General features: G+C 60.6%; 1 protein-coding gene across 16 annotated transcripts in view; it reads right to left on the bottom strand.

The window, feature by feature from the left end:
• The window catches only part of PPP1R12B (protein phosphatase 1 regulatory subunit 12B), a 64,578-nt gene that overhangs the window by 18,551 nt on the left and 25,307 nt on the right, over positions 1–20,720 (bottom strand). For 11 of the 16 annotated variants that reach the window (XR_009450234.1, XR_009450233.1, XM_059677442.1 and 8 more), the window contains 6 exons: positions 17,853–18,032; positions 7,560–7,650; positions 7,093–7,293; positions 6,635–6,803; positions 6,423–6,535; positions 5,546–5,587 (listed from right to left, as the gene is read on the bottom strand). Coding sequence is in view for 12 of the 16 variants with exons in the window: in XM_059677442.1 (XP_059533425.1) it covers positions 5,546–5,587; positions 6,423–6,535; positions 6,635–6,803; positions 7,093–7,293; positions 7,560–7,650; positions 17,853–18,032 (796 nt within the window). In the remaining 4 variants the exon portion in view is untranslated. The other 5 variants (XM_059677446.1, XM_059677445.1, XM_059677438.1 and 2 more) reach the window with 5 other exon arrangements.

Raw genomic sequence — 20,720 nt, forward strand, 5'->3', positions numbered from 1 at the left:
GCAGGCGACAGGAACTGCCCGTGAACACAGCAGTGGACGGGACCCCAGGCAGGGCCCCGAGGCCCCACCACCTCGTGCCCTCGGCCTCCTAGGGCTGCTCCTCTGGGTTCTGCCCAAGGATGGGGAGGAGGGGCAGGGAGGAGGAAGGTTCCCTCAGGCGGGGCCCAGGCTCCTTTCTCACACGAAGGGTTAGTCACCAAGGAGCCTGGGAAGGGACCCTCAAAGACAGACTTCAGGGCCCAGACCAGAGGCTCCGTCCTGCTCTCAGCCGGGGTCACGGCCCTGCCCCTCGAAAGCTCGAGGCTCAGGAGCTCACGAAGGAGAGGGGTCCCAGGCCCTGCAAGAGGCTCCTCCCGCGGACCTGCCCAGAGCTGGCTTAGGGCCTCGTGCTTCACAATTAAACTTAAATTCAGCAACAGCTCGCAAAGGCAGACCCAGTGGGAGGCTGCCTGCTTTCATGGAGGGTGTGTGCCCCTCCACGGCCAGATGGAGCCGCGGCCACGCCGGGCGCAGAGCTGCCCACTGGGTCGGCTGCACCTGCCCCAGGACACAGCTCTCAGCACTGGACAGCGCTCCAGGCGGACGCCGATGTCCTACTGTGCTCCAGGCAGGCCAGGGAGGAAGAACTACCCGTCCCCATGTTCACTGCGCCCGAGGAGAGCACGCCAAATGGATCCTTTCTGACTGGCTCAGAGGCAGCCACGGGGGCCTCTGTAGGTGCTACAGCTGGTTAGATAAACGCGGGACAAGTAGCTTCAAAAGGTAAGACGCACCAAAACTTTTGTTAAAACTATAAATATTCAAAAATCAGCCGGGGTTTGGAAAAGTCCTTTATGTCACGAAGGCGGTTTTAAAGTGAGCAGGAGAGATGCCGAGTACCACTCACACGCCCCATAACCACTGTAGGCGAGTAGCTGTAGCATGAGCAGGTCTGCTCAGGAGAGAGGCCTGGCATTCAGGGCGTGCTGGTGCTCTGCGTCCGGTGGAGCCCCCCCGCCCCCCGCAACAGGCCCACAGCCGCACCATTTGCTGGCGTCTCGTCAAGGCTGCTCTCCCACTGCCACAGAGAGTCGGGGTCACACAGAGGGCTGACCGCAGGGTGCTGGGCCCTGACCGAGGCCCACAGGGGACGAGGCTGGTGCTGCCCCGCCCCTCCCGCTCGCACTGGGGGACGGGCACCACGTCCCTCAAAGGGCAGAGCCTGGCGCCGTCCTCACAGGAGCCACGGGGCACGTCACCTGGGCAAGTCCCCGACACTGAGTAAAAGTCCACAAAGTGTGTTACCTGGTTACACAACATCCCAACGTGCCGTTTCCTGTCACCTGAGGGAATCTGAGACATAACCAAGAACAGGCTCCAAGACGGCACAAGGATTAGTCTGAGCTATTAATTCAGCAACAGGTTTTTAAAATGTCCCTCCTCTCTCCCAGGAGCAGCACTGGCATAGTTTAGGGTGTAAGAAAACACAATTTTTAAAGCATCGAGAAGCCACGTGTTCTGTAAGGCTCATGCTGTTGAGGCTCCTGTGCCAACACTCACGTGCCTTAAGGGATCCTGTTTGGTGTAAACGATGCTTTTCCTACGCAGAAGCTCAAGGCACTAAGTGGCTGTGCCTGCCTCCAGCCCTGAGCCACGGCCCGCGCCCGGCCACCCGCCGTCGCCATCGCAGAAGGAATGACTCTGTGACTCGAGGGGCCGCCCAGGCTGCTGCCTCTGATGGTCAGAGCTGAACCTTGTGCTTTGATGAGGGCCCCAGGAACGCTCAGGGTGAAAACGATCCCGTTCTTAAGGATGCTATTAGTTGGTCTAGAAAATGTTTTAAAAAAACAACAACACAGGAAATATACCAGCAGGAAATTCAGCAGAAGGTTAAACAATAATTTCTTCTTAGTGGTACGACTGAACAATTTCTTCTTCTTTGTAGCAGAATCCCCTTTTATAAGAAAATTTTCTAACACCTCAACCTTTACTATCCCGACATGAAAGCCACTGATATAAGCCCTAGCTAACATCATAACCCATCATCTGAACAAACAGAGGAGACTACCATAATGAGATGCAGTGTTTCACTTGGACAATCCGAGGCCTGTGACACCAGGAGGCAGACGAGACAGACGAGGCCGCCAGGGCGCGGCTCTCCCAGGCCGTCCTGGAGGGGAAGGTGGACGCGGGCCTGGAGCACGTGCTGCTCGGCGTCCCCCACGCGCCCCACCATCACCGCAGGCACCACCGTGAGGGAGAGAAGCAGAATTAGGTAGTTTTCTCAAGTTCACAGGGGTTCAACGTTCAGAACCTCCCTCTGCCAGAAGACGTGCATTAACGTGTAAAATCAAGTCTGGTTTTGGACTCAGATAACTGCAGGGCGACTGTCACACGGGGCACACAGCCCCACAACCTCGGCCAGACCCCCAGCTGCTCGAGAGCCACCGCCCTGTGCTCGGAACTCCGTCTCCACGACAACGGGCCGAGCTCGTCAGGTCCCTCCAAGGAGACAGAGCCGCGGCCACTAACCCGCTAGCACCCGAGGCGGCAGCAGCGGAAGTGGGGAGACGGACGGGGGTGACGGACCGTTCTGGTGGCTGATACACCTTCCTCACCCCTGTATGAGGAATCCAAGTCCAAACAGAGAACAGGACGCAGCTTGCTCTCCTGACAGAGTCCTGGCTGGGGCGCAATGCACGGGGCCGCAGGACAGTGGGTCCAAAGCTACAGCCTCTCCAGGGAACAGACTGCGCCCTGATGACCCGTCTCCTTGGCAACAGCACGACCTAAAATTAATCGGATCCTTAAAAGGAAGATGCCAAGAGGACTGGTTCTGAGACGCCCAGGCGGCCTTGGGAGTGGAAGGCCCATGTGACCCTGGAGGGGGCGGTCACGGGGTCACCTCTGGAGGAGACATCAGCGGCTCCGGGTGGAGAACTGCCCCACACGGGGCTGCGCGGCTGCCCATTCTCCACGGCGGCTCCTTCCCCCACGGCCTGTCCCCGGGGGCTGATGCGACGCCATCGCTGAGGGGCCCGTCCCCATGAGCACCAGGACCCTATCAGCCCTCAGACTTCTCAGACCCCGTCCTGGGCAAGCTGGCCACCCCCTTTCCGAGGCGGAGGCTGAGAGAGGAACAGGGATGCCTCTCGTTCACTCTGCCGGAGGAGGGGCTCGCTCTGAAACCAGGACTGCGCTGCAGGAGCACTGAGAAAGTCTCACGTCCACACAGCACCTCACCTCCCTCCGTGTCTTCAAGCTCAGCCCGCCGGCTCCCAGGCAGCTGCCTGCCTGGCGGGGCATACCTTACCATATTAGGCAGTCGGGCCAAGCAGGAGGCTCAGCCTGGGGTTTTACCTAAAAGGACAAGGGCTGGGAGGGACGGGAGGTCACTGGGCACCAGCAGGGAAGGGGCTCCGGAGGTTAAGGAACGAGACTGAAAGCTGCACTGCTTGGGTTGGTGGGGGCGGGGCGTCCAGCAAAGGCTAGAAGCAGGCTGGGAAAGCCAGGGCCGAGGGACAGGGCTGCTACCTCCTCAGGGGGGACTGGAGCTGGGGGGACACTGGAGGAAACAGGGCGGGGTGCTTAGGGAGCCGACTGGAGCGGGGCTCCCCAGGCTCCGGGCGAGTGGGAGCGCCGGCCCCACTCCTGCCCTTCCCATCGGCCCGTGCTTCCCGCTCCTGCAGCCCGTCAAGTCCACTTCTCAACCCACCAGGGACATTTCAGACACTGACACGCGTCGGGGGAGCCTGGGCGCCTGACTCACAGGACACCTAGTCTCTGCAGAAAAACTAGGAATGGCATCAAATCACCCGATTCTAAGGTCAGCGAAAGCCTCACTCTCATCTAGACTTAGGGACCTGGACTCCGAGGACCTCAATGGGCCTCCAGCACCCCAACCATTGAAATGCACCATCACTCCCAGCACAGCTCCGGGTCGGCCGGGCGTCACCCCCACGTACACGAGGGACGGAGGCTGGGAGCTGAGTGGTGCGCCAGGTGCGGGCTGGCTGCAGCTTAGGCGTCCGCTCGCGTTCTAACGGGGTGTCCTGGAGACATAAACAGACGGAAAGCCCACCTGACAGCCCCATAGGAGCACGGCCGTGATAGGAGCTCGGGGCCTCAGTTCTCATCTCTGACACGAGCAGCGGGAATTTAGGGTCCCTGAGGCCGCCCCACCTTCCCCAAGCTAAGCCCAAATCTGCTCCCCGAGTCTCCAGCTCACAGCCCCACGGACTCCCCCGTCTACACCGTCTGCTCACTCTGCTCAGCTACATGGGCCCCCACCTCTCCTCAGGGGCGCCGGGCACACTCCTGCCTGTCTCTCTGCCGGCGCCGTCCCAACGACAACACTGCACCCCTAAGTCCACAGCCCACTACCCTCCCTCAGGTCTACGCTCGCACGAGGCTTCCCCAACAAGGCCTGTCCGACCCCCGGCTGGTGCTGCCCTGTCCACACGCACCCACCAGAGCAGCCTCCCTCGGAAGCGGAGGTGGCATCGAAGGCGACCCTGTGCAACCTGCCGAGCGGAACGCCAGTGGGAGAGGCGTGAGCCTGGCCGGTCTGCCTCGCGGTAGCCCCATGACACCAAGCGGCCAGGTCCCTGAACCCTAACTTGTTGGGGCCTCGGTTTCCTTCACCTCTGAATCCTCCCAGGTCAGGTGAGTGGCTCCACTGCGTGGAACTGGCTTCGACGGTCCCTTTAACACAAAGCCAGCTGTCCCTGTCCGCCGTGCAGGGCCCGTCCGTGGAGGCACCAGCGTCCTTGTCGCCCCCAGTGCCTCCGAGTGACGGGTCAGTCACGGGACAGATGCTGCGAGGAGCAGAGGCGGGACAGCCCAGCGCAGGCCCAGAGGGGCGGGCGGAGCACGCAGGGCGAGGCCTCCCCTGGCCCACGCAGTGCACAGCACAGGAGACAGACGCTCCTTACCGCCCGCGTGCTCTCACCACAGCCTTCCCCACCTCAGGGTGCAGGCTCGCTTCTCTTTAACCGAGCGAGGTAAGGCCACCCGGACACCTGCAGGCTGCACGCCGGCTGTGACAGCCACCAGCCGGGCTGCCCACACACCCGTCGGCGGTGTGTTCCCGGTCTCACTGGCGCCTGAAGCGACCAACGGGGACAGCCTTTGGCCACACCAGGCACGAGGCAAACTAAGCAAAGTCTCCACCGTCTCAGCACCACGCCTCGTGCCCTACAGTGATGCAGGGCAGGTCTGCCTCTGTCGCAACCGGGAGCAGAGGCAGCCTCCAGCCAGAGCCCCTCTCCACATCCAAATGCTGGTGACAAGCAGACGCAGTGCCAGTGCCATCTCCACTCCCAGCTGAAGACTCAGAGATGCCCCCAGGGGCGCCATCCAGAGAGGGCGGGAGGCAGCCTGCAGTGCTGCCCATCGCAGGAGGCGGGAAGCGGAGGAGACTGTTCACCGCGTCACAGCCCCGACCCTGCCTGCGCCCGAGGACGCCGTCTCTCCCTCGCCCGTGGCCGGCTCTGCGCGGCCTGGCCTCCTGCGTGAGGTGTGCGTGTGAGCAGGCCCGGGGACACCCTCGCTGGCTGTCACTTACCCTCGCTTCCTTCACCTCCTCAGAGCCATCAGCTTCCTCCTCCTGAAAAGGAAAGAGTAGACAAACAAGGTCACCGTCACAGACGCCTTGGGAGCAGGAGGGTCAGCCGCCAATGACCCAACACACAGCCTGGGGGGACAGACAGCTCGGGGCGTCCTGCTGCCACAGCTGGGAAGAACTCTGAGACCACAGACCGCATCTCCCCTGTCGACAGCCCACAGCCCCACGGCTGTGAGCATCTCCCTAGAGCACAGTTCTACAGATGACACTGCCCTTTCTTCCCCACCGAACGGCTCAGCTAATTTCAAAGGAGTTGTTGGGAACCAGGGGTCTGACTCTTAAAACCCCAGTGATGGAGCGGGGCGGGGGGGGGGGGGGGATGAGAGGGGAGCAACTTAAAGCTCCGGACGGGGTCTGCAGCCAGCGGCACAGTGCGCCTGCCTTTGTGCAATGCCAGGCTCAACCTGTTCTGCATTTTTTCCTTCCTCAACCTGTTTTTTATGATCCCTTCCTTTTTCCTCCAAAAGAGCGAGGCTGAGCGGAGGGACTGGCTACTTCCCGTGGTGCCATCCCTGCGAGGAGGTCCGGGCGGCACGGCTCTGGGGCGTGGGGAGGACGCCGAGGGCTGGGCTAGCTTCCAGGTTGCAAACAGTGGTTTCCACGCATCACCCGTCGTGACTGAGTACCTACTATGTGCCTGGCGCTGCTCCAGGCACGGGGCCCCCGGAACACCCTCACGAGTCCCACACGAGTACCTCTCCTTTCTGTCCCACAGACACTTCCTGCCACCTGCACCTTGGGGCCTTGGGTGGGCCTCTGACCTCAGCACGGAGGGCGACCGGGTGCTGGGACAGGTGCCAGCAGACCGTCCACTTACGTCCTTCGTCCAGAAGCTGATGCCCGTGCCCCTCCGCCGCTCCCGGGGCCGCCTCCGCTCCCGGACGGACAGCCCACCGGCGCACGGGTCGTCCACACCTGCCTCTTCGCTCTCTGCGGGGGAGAGAGGAGTGAGCACCAGGACCCAGGGTGCGGCCCGAGGACGCTGTCGGGAAACTCCCCGGAAGCTGCATTTCCGGGAGCTCTACGCACCGTCTCTGTCCATGTCCTTGGCCTCTGAGCTCTCAGCGTCGGAGGCTGCCGGCTCGCTCGTCCGCAGCAGGTGGGAGCTGGTGTAGAGGGTGGGTCTTGAGGCGGTCGGGGACACGGCGGTGGTGGGCTTGTCTGGCTGAGCTGCACCCCTCAGGCGACGGCACGCAGGCTGGGGGCCAGCCACAGGGAGACGTTAGAGTCCAGCCCCACCAAAGGGCATGCACAGCGGGCTTGCTGGGATGGGCTTTTCTGCACCAAGAGGGTCACCAGTAGTAGATGCTCAGGAAGTAGCTAAAGCTAATTGATTGCCGGAAAGGAGATAGTGACGGCCTGGCCACGGCACAGGCAGCCCTGATGCTGGAGAAAACCCCCAACTTTGGAATGAAATAGAAGGACAAGGGCCTCAGGACGAAGCTCCACCCACCCGCCAGCACAGGCCTGCGGCCTCACGAGCTCACCTCTTCCTCCTGACCCCGGCCCCAGGGCTGGCGGCCTTCCCCGGTGTCCTTGGCGGGGAGTGTGGACGTCTCATGCCTCTCGGCGCGGCCCTCCAGCCCTTCGGTACCCAGCTTCTGGCCCGGCTGGTCCTGAGCCTGCCGCTCTGCCCGAGACCGGCTGAAGGTCCTCTCTGCCTCCTGCAGGTCTGTCAGGGTCACTCCCTGGGGAGAGAGGACAGATCAGAGAGGGGCCAGCCTGACCAGGACCCCACATCCCAGCTCTGAACGAGGCCCTCAGCACGGACCATCTCCAGCACACGGACTTAAAGTCAACCTGAGTGTGCAGAGCCCTGTCCCCGAGGATGGCCGAGCCTCGCTGCTCCTCACTGCCAGGCAGCGGCGCTGCATGGTCAGTGACAGCCCTGCGCTCGCCAGTCCCTAGTGGGGGCCCTGGGGTCGCCAAGGACAGGAAAGGAGGCCACACCCACCTGCGTCGACCTCCGCGTCTGCCGGGCCTGCCTGGAGCGTGCTTTCCTCAGAGACTCGGCTTCCTCATCGCGGACGGGCGTCAGGTACGACCTGCGGAGGGATGGACGCAGTGAGGGTCTGCCCAGCCCGTCCTCAGGAAGACGACGCGTCCGCACCCTCAAGTGGGTCCCACCTGCAAAGAGCAAAGGCGGGAGCCGGCAGAGGCTGTGGGGACACTGGACACACAGCAGCACTGAATCCTTGGGACGCGGTCTTTTAGTTTAGGGCTCTCCCCCACGTCCCGTGAGAGACCGCAGCGCCCCCACTGTGATGGCCCGCTCTGCAGCGATGCTGGGCAAGCTGAGAGGAGGGGCTCCTCGTCTGCTCTGTGGGGACGTGTGTAAGATTGGGGTCTGTCCTCCTTAACTCACTGAGAGTTCACCAGTGAAGCATCTGGAAAGGTCTGAAAGAGGGGCTCCATTTCTTTACTACACTCAGGCCTATTCACATTTCTGTTTGGTGATCTGATCACAAAATGGGCAGAGGATTAAATAGACCTTTATCCAAAGAAGATGTACAGATGCCCACAGGACGGTGCTAAAGGCCACTCACCACCAGGGAAATGCAAATCAAACCACAGTGAGGTGCTACCTCACGCCTGTCTGAATGGTGTCATCAGTAAACCAACAGCAACAAGTGCTGGCGAGGACGTGGAGAAAAGGGGGCCCTGTGTGCTGCTGGTGGGAATGCAGACTGGTGCAGCCTGTGTGGAAAAAATACGGACTTTCCTCAAAAAATCAAAAAGAGAACTGCCTTTGGACCCTGCAATCCCACCTCTAGGCATTTATCCGAAGGAAACAAAAGCACTAAAGATGGGGCACAGACACAGGGAGGCATTGCTCAGCCGTAAGGAGAAGGAAACCCTGCCGTTTGCTACATGGAGGGACCTGAGGGCATCGACTAGTGACACCGTCAGACAGAGACGAGTCGTCCATCTCACTTTCCCATGGAATCTAGACGCCCCAAGCGCAGACACAGAGAGCAGAGTGGTGGGTGCCAGAGGCAGGTGGCGAGTGGGCAGTGGGTGCAGGGGGTCAAAAGGCCCAGGCGTCCAGCTTTAACCGAGGCCAGTCCTGGGGCAGCACCCAGGGTGGTGGCTGCACTGAGGATGGGACAGGCGCAGAGGCCAGCAGACCCTAAGCGTCCCCACAGAAGGGAGCGGCTGCCCTGTGCGGCGAGGGGTTCACCGCAGCGAGGCCCAGGCACCGGGTTCTGCACAGTCGGCTTGTCCTCCATGGGGGCCGCTCACACGCTCTGCGGCCGCTCCTCCGGGAGACACACTCCAGCAGGCCTGGCACCTGCCGCCCAGCGAGACGGTCACTGCCACTCACAGGCAGCCGGTGGGATGGAGAAGCTTGGTTTTACATTAATTTAAGCCTCGACAGCTCCACATGGCTACGCTCCCACACTGGACGGCACAGCCCGAGAACCCACTTATACGACCCCAACCCTGGACCCATCTCGTCTCCCACGAACCACATGCAGGCTGCCTGCCAGTGACACTGAAAGCAGCTGATGCGACTCCTCAGGACACAGCCGCCCTCCCACCATGCTCCTCGGAGCCTCTACACTGTCACAGGCTGAGGAGGCGGTGCTGGCTCCCACCTGAGACACTGACAGGGGCAGCACCAGACCAGCTGCCTCCCCCGGACGCCCACTTCCCTCTGCCTCGACCACAGACGTACCTCCTTGCGCAGGCCTGCATGGCGGCGGGAAGGTCAAAGACGCGTGGGGTGGACGGCCAGAGAGGTGCGTGGCTGTGGGGAAGACGCAGCCTCGGCACCCACTCCCTGGGCACCCGATTGCTGGTGTGCTGGTGGCTGCCACCCAGCCGGACGCCCGGCCGGTGAGCGCGAAGCTGCCGCAGAGCAGGAAGGGGGGGGGGGCAGGAAGGCAGATCCTGGGCTCAGCAGAGCCAGTGCCGGTAACAGTTCCCAAACACACTGCATGAGATGCTATTTCATCACTGTCCGATCAATACTCCCGTCCGCGGGGAAGGCGGGGCGCGCAGGGAGGAAGACGCAGGACGCAGCTCGGGGAGGAGTCCTGGACACGGTTCCACCTGCCCTTGGGCGGCCCTCAGGCTGCCCGTCCTCGTGGGCCATGGGGGCAGATCCCGCCTCGCTGGCGACTGAGTGGTGAGGGCGGGTCAGAAAGAACCAGCACAGTCAGCATTTCAGGCTGTGCAGCTACTCAACAGCTCCTACTCGACACAAAACCAAAGGGCGAGGCCCCGCGCCCACAGCGCTACGGAGAAAGCCTGCGGACCCTGCTCTGGGCTCAGCAGCACGCCACGGCTCAGGGGACACTGCTCTGTACAGACCGGGAGTCTGGCGTGTCTGCGACGACCTAGAAAGTACTGTCATCCTGAATTCGTGTCCTTCTGAACGTTTGCACCATTAAAACACTCCAGCCCCAAGTGCCAAAGCCACTGCCACCGACGGCACGGCCTTCGTTGTGCAGATCACGTACAGTGAGTCCCGGACCAGCCATGGCTGACTCCAGCCCCGAAAGGCTGGCGAGAGCTGATTAATTTCACACCCACAGGCTGGACCAGCTGGGCCAGCCAACGGCCCTGCACTGCTCACTGACCACAGCCAGGCCCGGTCAGACTCAGCACCAGCGCCGGTTTGTTTTCTTTTAAACAAGAAAGTCCTGGAAATAACCCAATTCTCAAACAGTACGGAGAATAGTTAGATAAATGATGGGAGATCCATTATAGAATACTACACAGACACTACAAGACAAATGAATCCAAAAGATACCCAAGTTGGGGAATATTAGTATCTTGAACATGTAAAGAACTTACAGCAATTTAAAAAAGAGTGAAAAAACCCAACTGAAAAAAATCAGCAAAGCACAATCAGGAAATTCACAAAATAGGAAACTCCAAAGCCTGTGAATGTAAGAGAAAACGTTTATTTCCACTAATAATCGTGAAATGCAAACTAAGACAGGAGGGACGACTTCGTCTTCCTTAGACTCGCAAACACTGAGCTGTCCAGGGTCACGTGCCTGGAAAGAAGGGACTGGCCCCCCACAGGCCCCGCGGGGGGGGGGGGGGGCACCTGTTTGCTTCTTGGACAACTGTGAACTTAGGCTGGACCTTGTGCAGCTAAAACTTAACGGTAACAAACGATGTTACCGACAGGGCACTGACCAGACAGCATGAGACACGAGACATACGTGGTGTCCCAGCGGGTGAGACGCTGCAGGCTGTGCCCAGCCTGAGGGAGGGAACCCAGGGAAAAGGCGGCGGCGCCTCCGGTTGTGAGGAAGGCAAGGCACACGGGGGCAGGAAGCGCCCAGACCCGGGGACCTGTCCTCAACACTCACTTCGCCGTCAGGTGACACCTGTCCTCTCCCCAGAGCAGCGCTCTGTCCCAGACTCTGCTGTTCCGGGGTCCCTCCCGGCCGGGCCCCCCGCCCCTCCGAGAGGCCTCTGAAACAGCTTGTTATCTTCCCGCCCACACCCCAGCCCGGTGACTCACATTCCTGTAATTAAGACGCAGTGGCACGTTCTACGTCAAGCTTTCCTGGGGTGTAATTTGCACACAGCAAACTTGCCCTTTTCAGACGAGGAAATGAGGGAAGGAAAAGAGTGCCCAGAAGTGGCTGTGGCCACAGCTCCCAGCAGCCACGCTCCAAGTGGCGGAGACAGGGACGGGGGACACTGACCCCTGTGGAGGGAAGGGCCTGTGAAGACGAGGGAGGCCTGGGGCCGACACTGAAGGGACACAAACAGGAAGGACGGAGTGAGCTGGCGGAGGAGGTGTCACGGCCCGGGAGAAGCCTCGCAGGAAGAAGCGCCCCGCAGTGGGGGACCCTCACTCTGCCCCTGAACCTCACCTGTGCCCGAGCCACAGGCCCACGGGCGCCCCTCTGCTGCCATCTGCTGGACACACGGGCACTGCACACGCGAGACCACGGCCCGCAGCAGCATTTACTCAAGCAGCTTGTGTAGGCTCTGCGGTGGAAGAGACACAATAAAGAGCACCCGCAGGAAGCTTCATGCGCATCAGTCACACCTCCAAGAGCAGAGCAGCAACAGCCCCCGGGGGCGCCCTGGTGCAGTGGGGCGGGGTGCAGGGGTCTCGTGTGCACAGGACCGTGCTCAGCAGAGGGGTGACAGGCCTCGGCGTGGCCAGAGGGCCCCCGTAACCATGCCTAAGCTTTCTCTCTGGTGCGTAGCTGCAGACACGGGGGGTGGGGTGGGGGGTGAGCTCCAGCCTCAGAGCCGTGGGCTGGGATGACCCAGCAGGACTGTGAATTCTGCCTGGAAATTCGTCCTCGGAACATCCAACCCCAGTCAGAGCGTCCATCTCACACACACCGGAAACACTCGCCTCCACTCTCCCGTACAGCAGCCGCGGCAAGCAGACAGCTTGCACCCAGACCCAGCGCCGGCCTCTCGCCGACAGCTCCCTGCCGCACCTGGAGCCGGCCTTCCTCCTCCTGCACCAGCGTCTCCGTCCTGCCCCGACTACCCAGCAACCTCCTGCCCCAAGCACCTTCATTTTCTCAGCACACACATCATCACGTAACACAGTGGTTCTCAACCCTCTGGCCCTTTAAACACAGCTCCTCATGCTGTGACCCCCAACCATACAATTATTTCCGTGGCGACTTCATCACTGTGATGCTGCTACTGTGATGAATCGTCATGTCAATATCTGATCTGCAGGATGGTCTTAAGCGGGCCCTGTGAAAGGGTCGTTCGACCGCCAAAGGGGTCGCGACCCCCAGGTTGAGAACCGCTGATGTACCATAAAAGGCAGGTAATACAGCCGCCCATGCACTGCCACCTGACGTTCGGGCCACATGAGCGACCCCGTCTCCTCCTACGGAGAAGCACTGAGGCCCTGACCCCCTGGGGCGCTCCAGTCGGGCACACGTTCAGGTTCGTCAGGGGCATTGCAGGCTCCGGAGCAGCGCCATACCCTTCTGGCTGGCGACCTGTTCTTGCCCCTGCTCCTCCGCCCTCCCCGACCCCCGACCCCCGACCCCCCGACCCCGGACCCCGACCCCCACTCATCTGCAACCAAACCGCTTCTGAAGGGCCATCGGGAAGAGCCAAGGACCGAGCAGAAACAGAGCCTGGACATCACGCTCTAAGCAGAGCCCGGCGGCGGCTCGGCTCAGCCCGAGGAGCGAGGCGTCCCGGTCCCTCCCCGGAGCACAGAGCACCCTCCTGCCCTCAGGTTTCCTGACAACCAGCTCCTTCCTTGGCTGTACCTGGGCAGCAGCTCGCCCAGAGCCCGATCAGCAAACAGGGGCCACCTGGCTGTCCTTCCCTAGGAGCACAGCCTGCTGATGGGGCTGTCACAGCGACTGCCCTGTGCTACACCGGACACCCGACTGGGAGAGGGCTGAGTGAGGGCACACAACTCCGGTCCCTCCCGGTGCTGCCACACTCACACTCTGAAAAAAGAATCGCCTTATCAGAAGGAGACTAACCATAAACAGGGCCTGATAAGGACCCTGAGCAGCAGGGGTCAGGTGACCGCTGGCTCCCTGAGGTGCTGGGAGCGGGGACAGAGCCAGAAGCTGGAGACACGGGGTCTGGCCTCCCTCTGGGTGCGGGAGTCCTGTGCAGGGGGCACTTGTAAGCCCCCACGCCTGAATGCTGGCCGGTGGGAGGACCTGTGAGGCCCCCGCGCCTGAATGCTGGCCGGTGGGAGGACCTGTGAGGCCCCACGCCTGAATGCTGGCCGGTGGGAGGACCTGTGAGGCCCCCACGCCTGAATGCTGGCCGGTGGGAGGACCTGAGGCCCCCACGCCTGAATGCTGGCCGGTGGGAGGACCTGTGTGATGAACACACCATGTTGGGGAAATGAGGTGAGTTCCTGTCTCAATAGTTGTGCTGAGCAACAGAAATCCAGGAAAAGATGACAGACTTTTAGTCAAGATCTTGCACCTCACTGTAGTGACCCAGCTGGCATCGCCTTGGCCCTGTCTCCTGGGTCCCGGGCACCAGAGTCACCAACCGCTGTGCTGCGATCATCCATACACCATGGAACGCACACTCAATGGCTTGTTCAGTAAATCCATGTGATGCAATCGTCACACAATCCATTTTCAATCATGTTCTTCACCCCGAGGCACCAGCAGTCACTCCCGCCTCCTGTCTTAGACTCAGGCCCACAGGACATCTCTACGGACAGAACGTCGTCACTGCAGCCACAGCGCACACAGCTCCCCTCATCCCCTCACCTGACAGTGACTTATTTGGACACGCTGTGTTCTGTGTGGCCACATGCATGCAGGGAGGGCAACCACAAGCCTTCCTGAGATGTCAGCCGGGAAACGCCCCTGAGCACTGGCACCACTGCTGGGCACTGCGAGTGCACGGCTACATGACAGCAGAGCCTGGCCACACCCCATGCAGGAACCACACGCACCCTCTACACAGCCGACAGGCGCCTGGTGACGAGTCGCATGACAACCAGACCCCAGGAGGGGAACATGGGAGAAAACACAATGACGGCTGCTAACCGCGCCCCCCTCCCCTGCAACCTCCGTGCAGGAAGGACGGTTCCGTCAGTGGAGGACGTGGGAGTGGGCAGTGCTGCAGTCTCTCGGGGCAGAAAAGGCTCATTTTGCAACAATAATTGACGGAGACTAGAGGGCCTCTCTTTGGAGCCCTTTATGAATTGACAACTGCCTGTCTTTAGCCTGGGGACAGAGATGAGTCAAATGGCTTTTAAAAACCATGACTCAAGGTTTCACGGCCTCCATTTCCCACCTTCCCAGGAGGAGGCCGTTACTCTGCTGACACGTCACCCCAGTGGGAATGAGCCCGGAGCTCAGAGACCTCCGGCCCCGAGAAGGCCGCCACATGGCCTGTGGGACTCGAGCCAGACCTGGCCGAATCCCACCCCGCAGAGCGGTCGCAGGGGGGCTGTTTGGGGCAAGAAAACCCATTCACCTTCTTGTGCAGAAAAACTGTGGGCCGTTTCTATGAAGAAAGGGAAGGGCACCCACAAAAAGGAAGAGATAGGACTCAGGGAGGGCGAGGTGGTGGGGGGCAGGGGTGGGGGCGGAGGAGCCGGCAGAGCAGCAGCACAGGGAGAGGGTCAGAGGCCGCACTCAGAGTCTAATATTAGCCCCAGGGCTGTTTACGCTTTGTTGCTAAGGAAAACTTGGAGCTTTGGAAAACGAGGCCAGTCCACTGTGACAGCTGCCACCTGGCTGCGTCCCTGTCCCGCAGGGCTCTGCCAGCCACCCGCCCTCTCAGAGGGCCCCTCTCAGATGGCTGCTGCTCTGGGAGCGCTGGGACAGGGTGCTGGGACAGGCTGCGTGGCAGGAATTTCAGTGCCTGGGGCCCAAGGCCACCAACCCAAACCCTCATCCTTAACCCCTAGAGTGCCGGGGATCGCGACTGCGCTCCTCCTGTCTTTCGCCAAAAGTGCCGGGAGCGCTATCAAAGCTTCGAAATGGCGTCTAGTTCTAAGTCTGCTTTTATTAGTGATGATGATATTGCTAAATATGTCAATGTAGTAAAGGTTTCCTTAAGTTTTTGAATACGTAACTTCATTTACTTGCGATTCATAATTTTTTTCCTAAACTGCTGTAAAATCAGCAAAAATGCCTGGGCAGTTTTAGCCTAGTGCCTAGGATATTGGCTGGCACTCAGAGGCTTAGATCTCGGGGAGGAAACGGTTGGTGAGCTCCGTGAGGGGAAGAGGTGTGACAAGGGCCATCACTCCGCCAGGGCCTCAGCATGTCCACCCCACCGGCCTAACTCTGACCCCTCCATCGTGTGACCAGGATGCATGAGCCCATGCGAGCTTTGCAGGGTGAAAAGGGGACTTTGTAAATCCAAAACTGTGCCCTTCTTTAGAGAGAGAACTGTTGTACAAGTCCTGCCCTGAGCTTCTGCAGCAAAATCATAAATGACCCAGAATCCTGCAGACCTTGCATCCAGATGGACTGTTTATTCCTCAGGGTGACGGTCGCTCACAGACTCACGTCACGTCACGAGAGACTGTCCTGTCGTCCCTAGAGGGCGCTGTTCGCACTCCTGCGCCACCCCCCCTCCCCCCACAGTGGTCATACTTTCTCACTCTGCAACTTTGGGGAATGCAGGAGGAAAAAAGAAAATACAAGTTGCCCACATCCCTCAGAACAGCCCAGGCGGCCACGCCCATGCTTGCCCTGTGGTGTCCCAGGCACCCATTTGGCTCTGGCTCTGCCCACTAGTGGCCCAGCTGCAGCTCGCCCCAGGGGAAGAATGGGGTGCACAGGGAGGCTGGTGCTGGCCACCAGGTGTGCACACCCTCCGGCCGCTGGAACACAGGTTCTCGGAGAAGCAGCCAGCTGTGCAGGTCACTGTCAGACCCGCCCAGCCCGCCTGCTCCGGTCATCACCTCTGAGAGACCTGTCCACAGGCCAGTTCTAAAGCCCAATTTATCCCAAGGCTCTTCATGCTTCCAACTGGACTCGCGCACCAGGCCTCGCCACGACCCCAGCACGAGCTTCCCCAGACGGCACCCGCCAGCTCTTTTAGAAGGAAACGTTAGCTGTTTCCAAAACATGTGATTTTTTCCCTTTCATGTTTGTCTGGAGGGAGAAATTAAACAGCTTTAATTCTGTAACAGCCTAAATGATATGTCTGATTGGATGAACTCAAACGAACTGACACACCCGGGTCCCCGCAGCTGGGAGAGAAGTTCAGTCCCGGCAGGGCACCTGTCTGCCAGGCAGGCTCCCGCCGTGCTCGCTGTGGTCTCCAGTGCACACCCAGTGGAACCTGGCCTTGGTGTCCGTGATAAAACAGAACGACTCCACAGATGCAGAAACTTGGAAGATGCTGCAAATTCTACCCCCGCACCCCTTCCGCACCAAGAGGACCGATCGGCAGCTCTGAGCCGCCCATTAAGCTTATGTGACCGACTTGCACACATTTATCTGGTGCAAAAATGCCTTTTCCTTCATCTAATCTATTTCATACAAGGCCTGCTCAGGTGTCCTGAGTGCCGCCCCTGAACTTCCTGTTCCTAGACCCGCCCCCAGCATCACTCACGGGAAGGGGAGCTGCCTCTCCCAGACGCCTGCTCAGTCTCCTTCGATGGGGTGAGGGTGAGCGCTGAGGTCTGGGGTTTCTTTCTGGAACGAGCGCGTTCACACACTGACTGGTGGCGGCTGCACAGATCTGTGCACACACTGGAAACCGCTGAGCTGTGCACGTCAGGGGTAAATTGTACGGTGTGTGAACTGTGTCTATAAAGCTGTCAGCACGGCTCCTCCAGGCGCAATGTGAAGCTGGCTGTGAGCGGGCTGCACCGTCCGCCCCCTGCCTATCCCCAGCGCTCCAGGCCTCGCAGCGCCTTCCACTTCCTTCCCACCCGGTGCTGACCGCACCTTCTGCCCGGATGCTCGTCCTGCCTCCGCCTGGCCTCGCCCTGAGCGCTGCCTCTCAGGCACTGGCCCCTGGTCCCCAGAATTCTCCAGCTCAGTTAGCACCCCTCCCGTTTCTTCTCATGACGGGTTTCAGAGCCGCCTTTATGACAAATACCCAGACACCTGGACTGGTTGTGTCTCGTCGGAAAGAGTCTCTGGCTTGTTTTGCACAAATACACACTCACAAAATAAAATCTTCCTCTGACATGCACGCATTTTCTAGTCTGAAGACAGGGATGACCGGGGCCTCAGTTTAGGGTTAGGTGGGCCTGAAACTCCTGAGTGGAGCGCCCCCCTCGAGGGAAGACTGGCCGTCCTCCTGGTCACATCTCCCCAGGACCCTGAGCCCCGCCCCCGCTCCCTCCTACCTTACATCTCCCGTGTCGGTGAGACCACCTCCAGGCAGACACCGCAGAACCTGCACGCGGCAGTCACCATCCTGCTGTCACCCATTCCTGCTCCGATTCCTCTCCAATGAATCAAACGTGACAGCCCTCGACCTCTGAGCCTCTGATGCCCTCACTGCCTTTCTGAGCCGCCAGAGTCCCTGTGGACGACCCTGAGCAGAGCAGCCGGTCCCGGGTCAGGCTCTCCCTCACAGAGCGGACACTGCCTGCCACGACCTCAGACAGACAGACAGACAGACAGAAGGGGAGCGCTGTCACCCTGACAGAACAGGCGTCTCTCTGAAACAGTCAGAAACAATGCAGATCTCCACCGAAATCCTCCTGGCAAATCCAAAACCCAAACTGTAATGGAAAGGCCTGCTTTCATCAGTGTGTGAGACTGGGAAGACGTCCCACAGCCCCCCTCCCCCCGGGAGAACCCAATGAGCCGGGCCCGTGACCCACCTCCGTCTCTCCCTGGCGTCCACGGAGGAGTCCGGCCCAGGCGAAGACAGCACAGAGGCAGTGGTGACGCCGTTGGCAGTGCTGGGCGGGGGGCGGTTGGTGATCACACACAGAGGGGTGCTCGAGGAGACGCTGTCTGCTTTCTCCGCTGTGGAGTCGGCTGGGGACCTGTGAGGAGCCCTGAAACCAGAGGGATACAGATGGCGTTCAGGCGCGGCGCCACCCGCAGAGCCGGCGCGAGACAGGCCGTGCTGAGCAGCTTCTTGCCCGGGTCCCGTCTGCTGCTGGTGTTTAACTCTGAGCCCTTGGGTCTGAGGACAGCGAGAGCAATTCAGTCGGACCGCCTCTGCTGAGGAGGGATGTTTTATGAAAATGTTTTCTTTGCTCGAGATTACATTTTTAAAAAACTTAGCTCTGGCAGCAGGCGACGCGGAGCCTGGGCAGGAGCTTTAATGACCCCGCACACCGCCTGCTCCCTACGCACAGAGGCGGCCGCTCCACCCCGGGCACGACTCTGCGGTCCTCACTCGTCTCCTCCAGCCCCGCACACCTCAGCCTGGACGGGACGTCCCCTCGGCTGTGCAGAGATGCCTGCTACCTCTGCCCGAGCCCCCAGCCTGGACGGGGACCACGCCGGGGGCTGTGCTAACTGCCGCCCCAGGACGGTCACCCTCCCTCCCCCAGCCAGCAGCTGCGCTCTTTCCAGGAGCCAAATGCCTGCCTGTCTGTCCACAACTGCACTGAGAATCAGAACAAAACGCAGGGCTCTAGATGCACAGCCTGCAATTACCGTCATTTACACAAAACAAGATCTCTGTTTCTCAGCAGAGCGAGTCCAACCACCGGCTCTCCCCCCAAAAAGCCGCCAGTGGTGAATCACAGCTCGTTGCTGGGGTAACATCCAAAACCGACTCCCAGAGACAGAACAAGCATGAGCATCAGGGCTGCTAAGGGCCGTTCTGCTTCGCCTCCTCGCGATGACCAGGCGCTGAGAGCAGCTGGAGCTCACTGTCCAACGGCCACGGTCAGAACAAGCGCAAAACAAATCAGACCCTAAGGTCTCATGCGGCTCCTCGACGCGGACAGAGCAGACAGCGCTCGTGGGGCCAGAAGACACAGGCAGCATTCGGAGGCAGGCAAGCCCTCCGGCCTCGAGATGTCGACAGAAGGGCCAGTGAAGTCACGCTGACCCAAACCTGACCCGCAGGCCTCCTCGGGTCAGGACCGTGTGGTTTCCCTGCAGCCCACGCTGCAGAGATGGCCAGGACTTCACCACGGCACATCGTGGGCCAGAACTCCCGCGGCTACTGTGAAATGTGGTGAATTTCACAGAGAGCGGAGAGCTCAGAGAGACGACCCGAGGCCTCGGGCAACGGGGCTGCATCTCTGCCAACGTAAGCTCTCCGACCGTCAGCTGTGAAATGGGGGTCATGTACCTCCACACGCAGGGTTGCGTGACACTTCAAGGAAACACTGTGCGCAGACACCTAGGATGGGCCCAGGGTAAGAACTCAACGGAAACAGACAGTGCAGCAGGCAGGACCCTGAGTCGGACAGACTGGGCGCAGACCGCGTGGCCCCGCCGCGCTGTGACCTGGCGGACGAGTGGGCTTTGGTGTCTGGTCCTCCTCTATAAAGCGAGGCGACCCTTTCATTCACAGAGGACAGTGACCCCTGTGGCTGTGGTGGCTACTGCCTCGCCCTGTCCACTGTCCTCTCCCCCCTGACCAACAGAGCCTGGGAGGAGTGAGGGCAGCAAGGTGCTGCTTAAAAACCCACTTTCCCAAGTCTCCCCGAGCTTCAGTCTCTTCCTCGGTGAAGACAGTGCTTACGATGCCTGTACAAACGCGTCACTGCGACGACCCACTAAACGTCTCCATGACGACGCAGTGCTGTTCTAAATAATCCATCATAAGCCCACCCTCCTGGCAAACAGATGGTCCCACTGGTTTTAGGGGGAAGCTGGTCACTAACGATGCCCGTCACGCACCAGCCGGCGTGTCCTGAGCAGCAACGCCACCACTAACATTCCCCTTGTCCTTGTGTCGGCTGGAGAAGCAAGACCCCAGAAAGGAGTCCCTTTGCCAGACCCGAAGTAAACAGGGTCCTGACCACAGGGGACTGCACCCCAGGCACAGCCACACTGAGGTTCTCTGTGCTCTCAGCGACCTGTCCGCTGCCCTCAGATGACTCAGAACCCAGGATGCCCCCCGCCCGCCCCCCCCCCCCCCGCCCGTCTCCCTGGAACCGAGTTCAGACCACACACACCTCCCCTTCCTGCAGAGGTTCCAGCAACACTGGCTGGCTGGGATGTTCGGGAGGCTGCAGGCCTTTGCAACAAGAGCTAGCGCTCCTGGTCTGGGGTGTGCCACCTTCCAGGGAGGTGCGTGGGAGAGCCCCTCCTAAGAACTGAAGTCCCAGGAAGCGGGGGTTCGGTGTGAGATTTACCACATGTGGGGCCCTTAGCTGCAGCCACGACTGGCAGGTGATGAGGTGGAAGCAGTCAGTCCGTGGGTGCCAAACCCCAGCACAGAGCACACGGTGGCGACTGTTCTACAGGCTGCTGGCTGACAGGGGACGTCTCAGCAAAGGCAGCCTCACCGAGTGACGGCCCTGTCGCAGTTCACGCAGCTTCTGAGGGACAGGCCTCTTTGGCCCACGTCTCTCACGCATCCAGAGGCGTCCGCTGTGATGACGTGACCGAGTGGCTCCAGAAGCCTTACCTGCGGTGGGCGCAGGTGCACAGCGTCCGCACTGCCAGGCGCGGGACTGCAATTGGCTGAAAGGAGGGCGTGTGGGGCCACTACTGTGCAAGGGAAGCACTGAAACACACACACATCACGTTCCTCAGGACCAGCCGCCCACCCG

The sequence above is a fragment of the Myotis daubentonii genome, chromosome 20 (genome assembly GCF_963259705.1).
Source record: "Myotis daubentonii chromosome 20, mMyoDau2.1, whole genome shotgun sequence".
Classification (NCBI taxonomy): Eukaryota; Metazoa; Chordata; class Mammalia; order Chiroptera; family Vespertilionidae; genus Myotis; species Myotis daubentonii.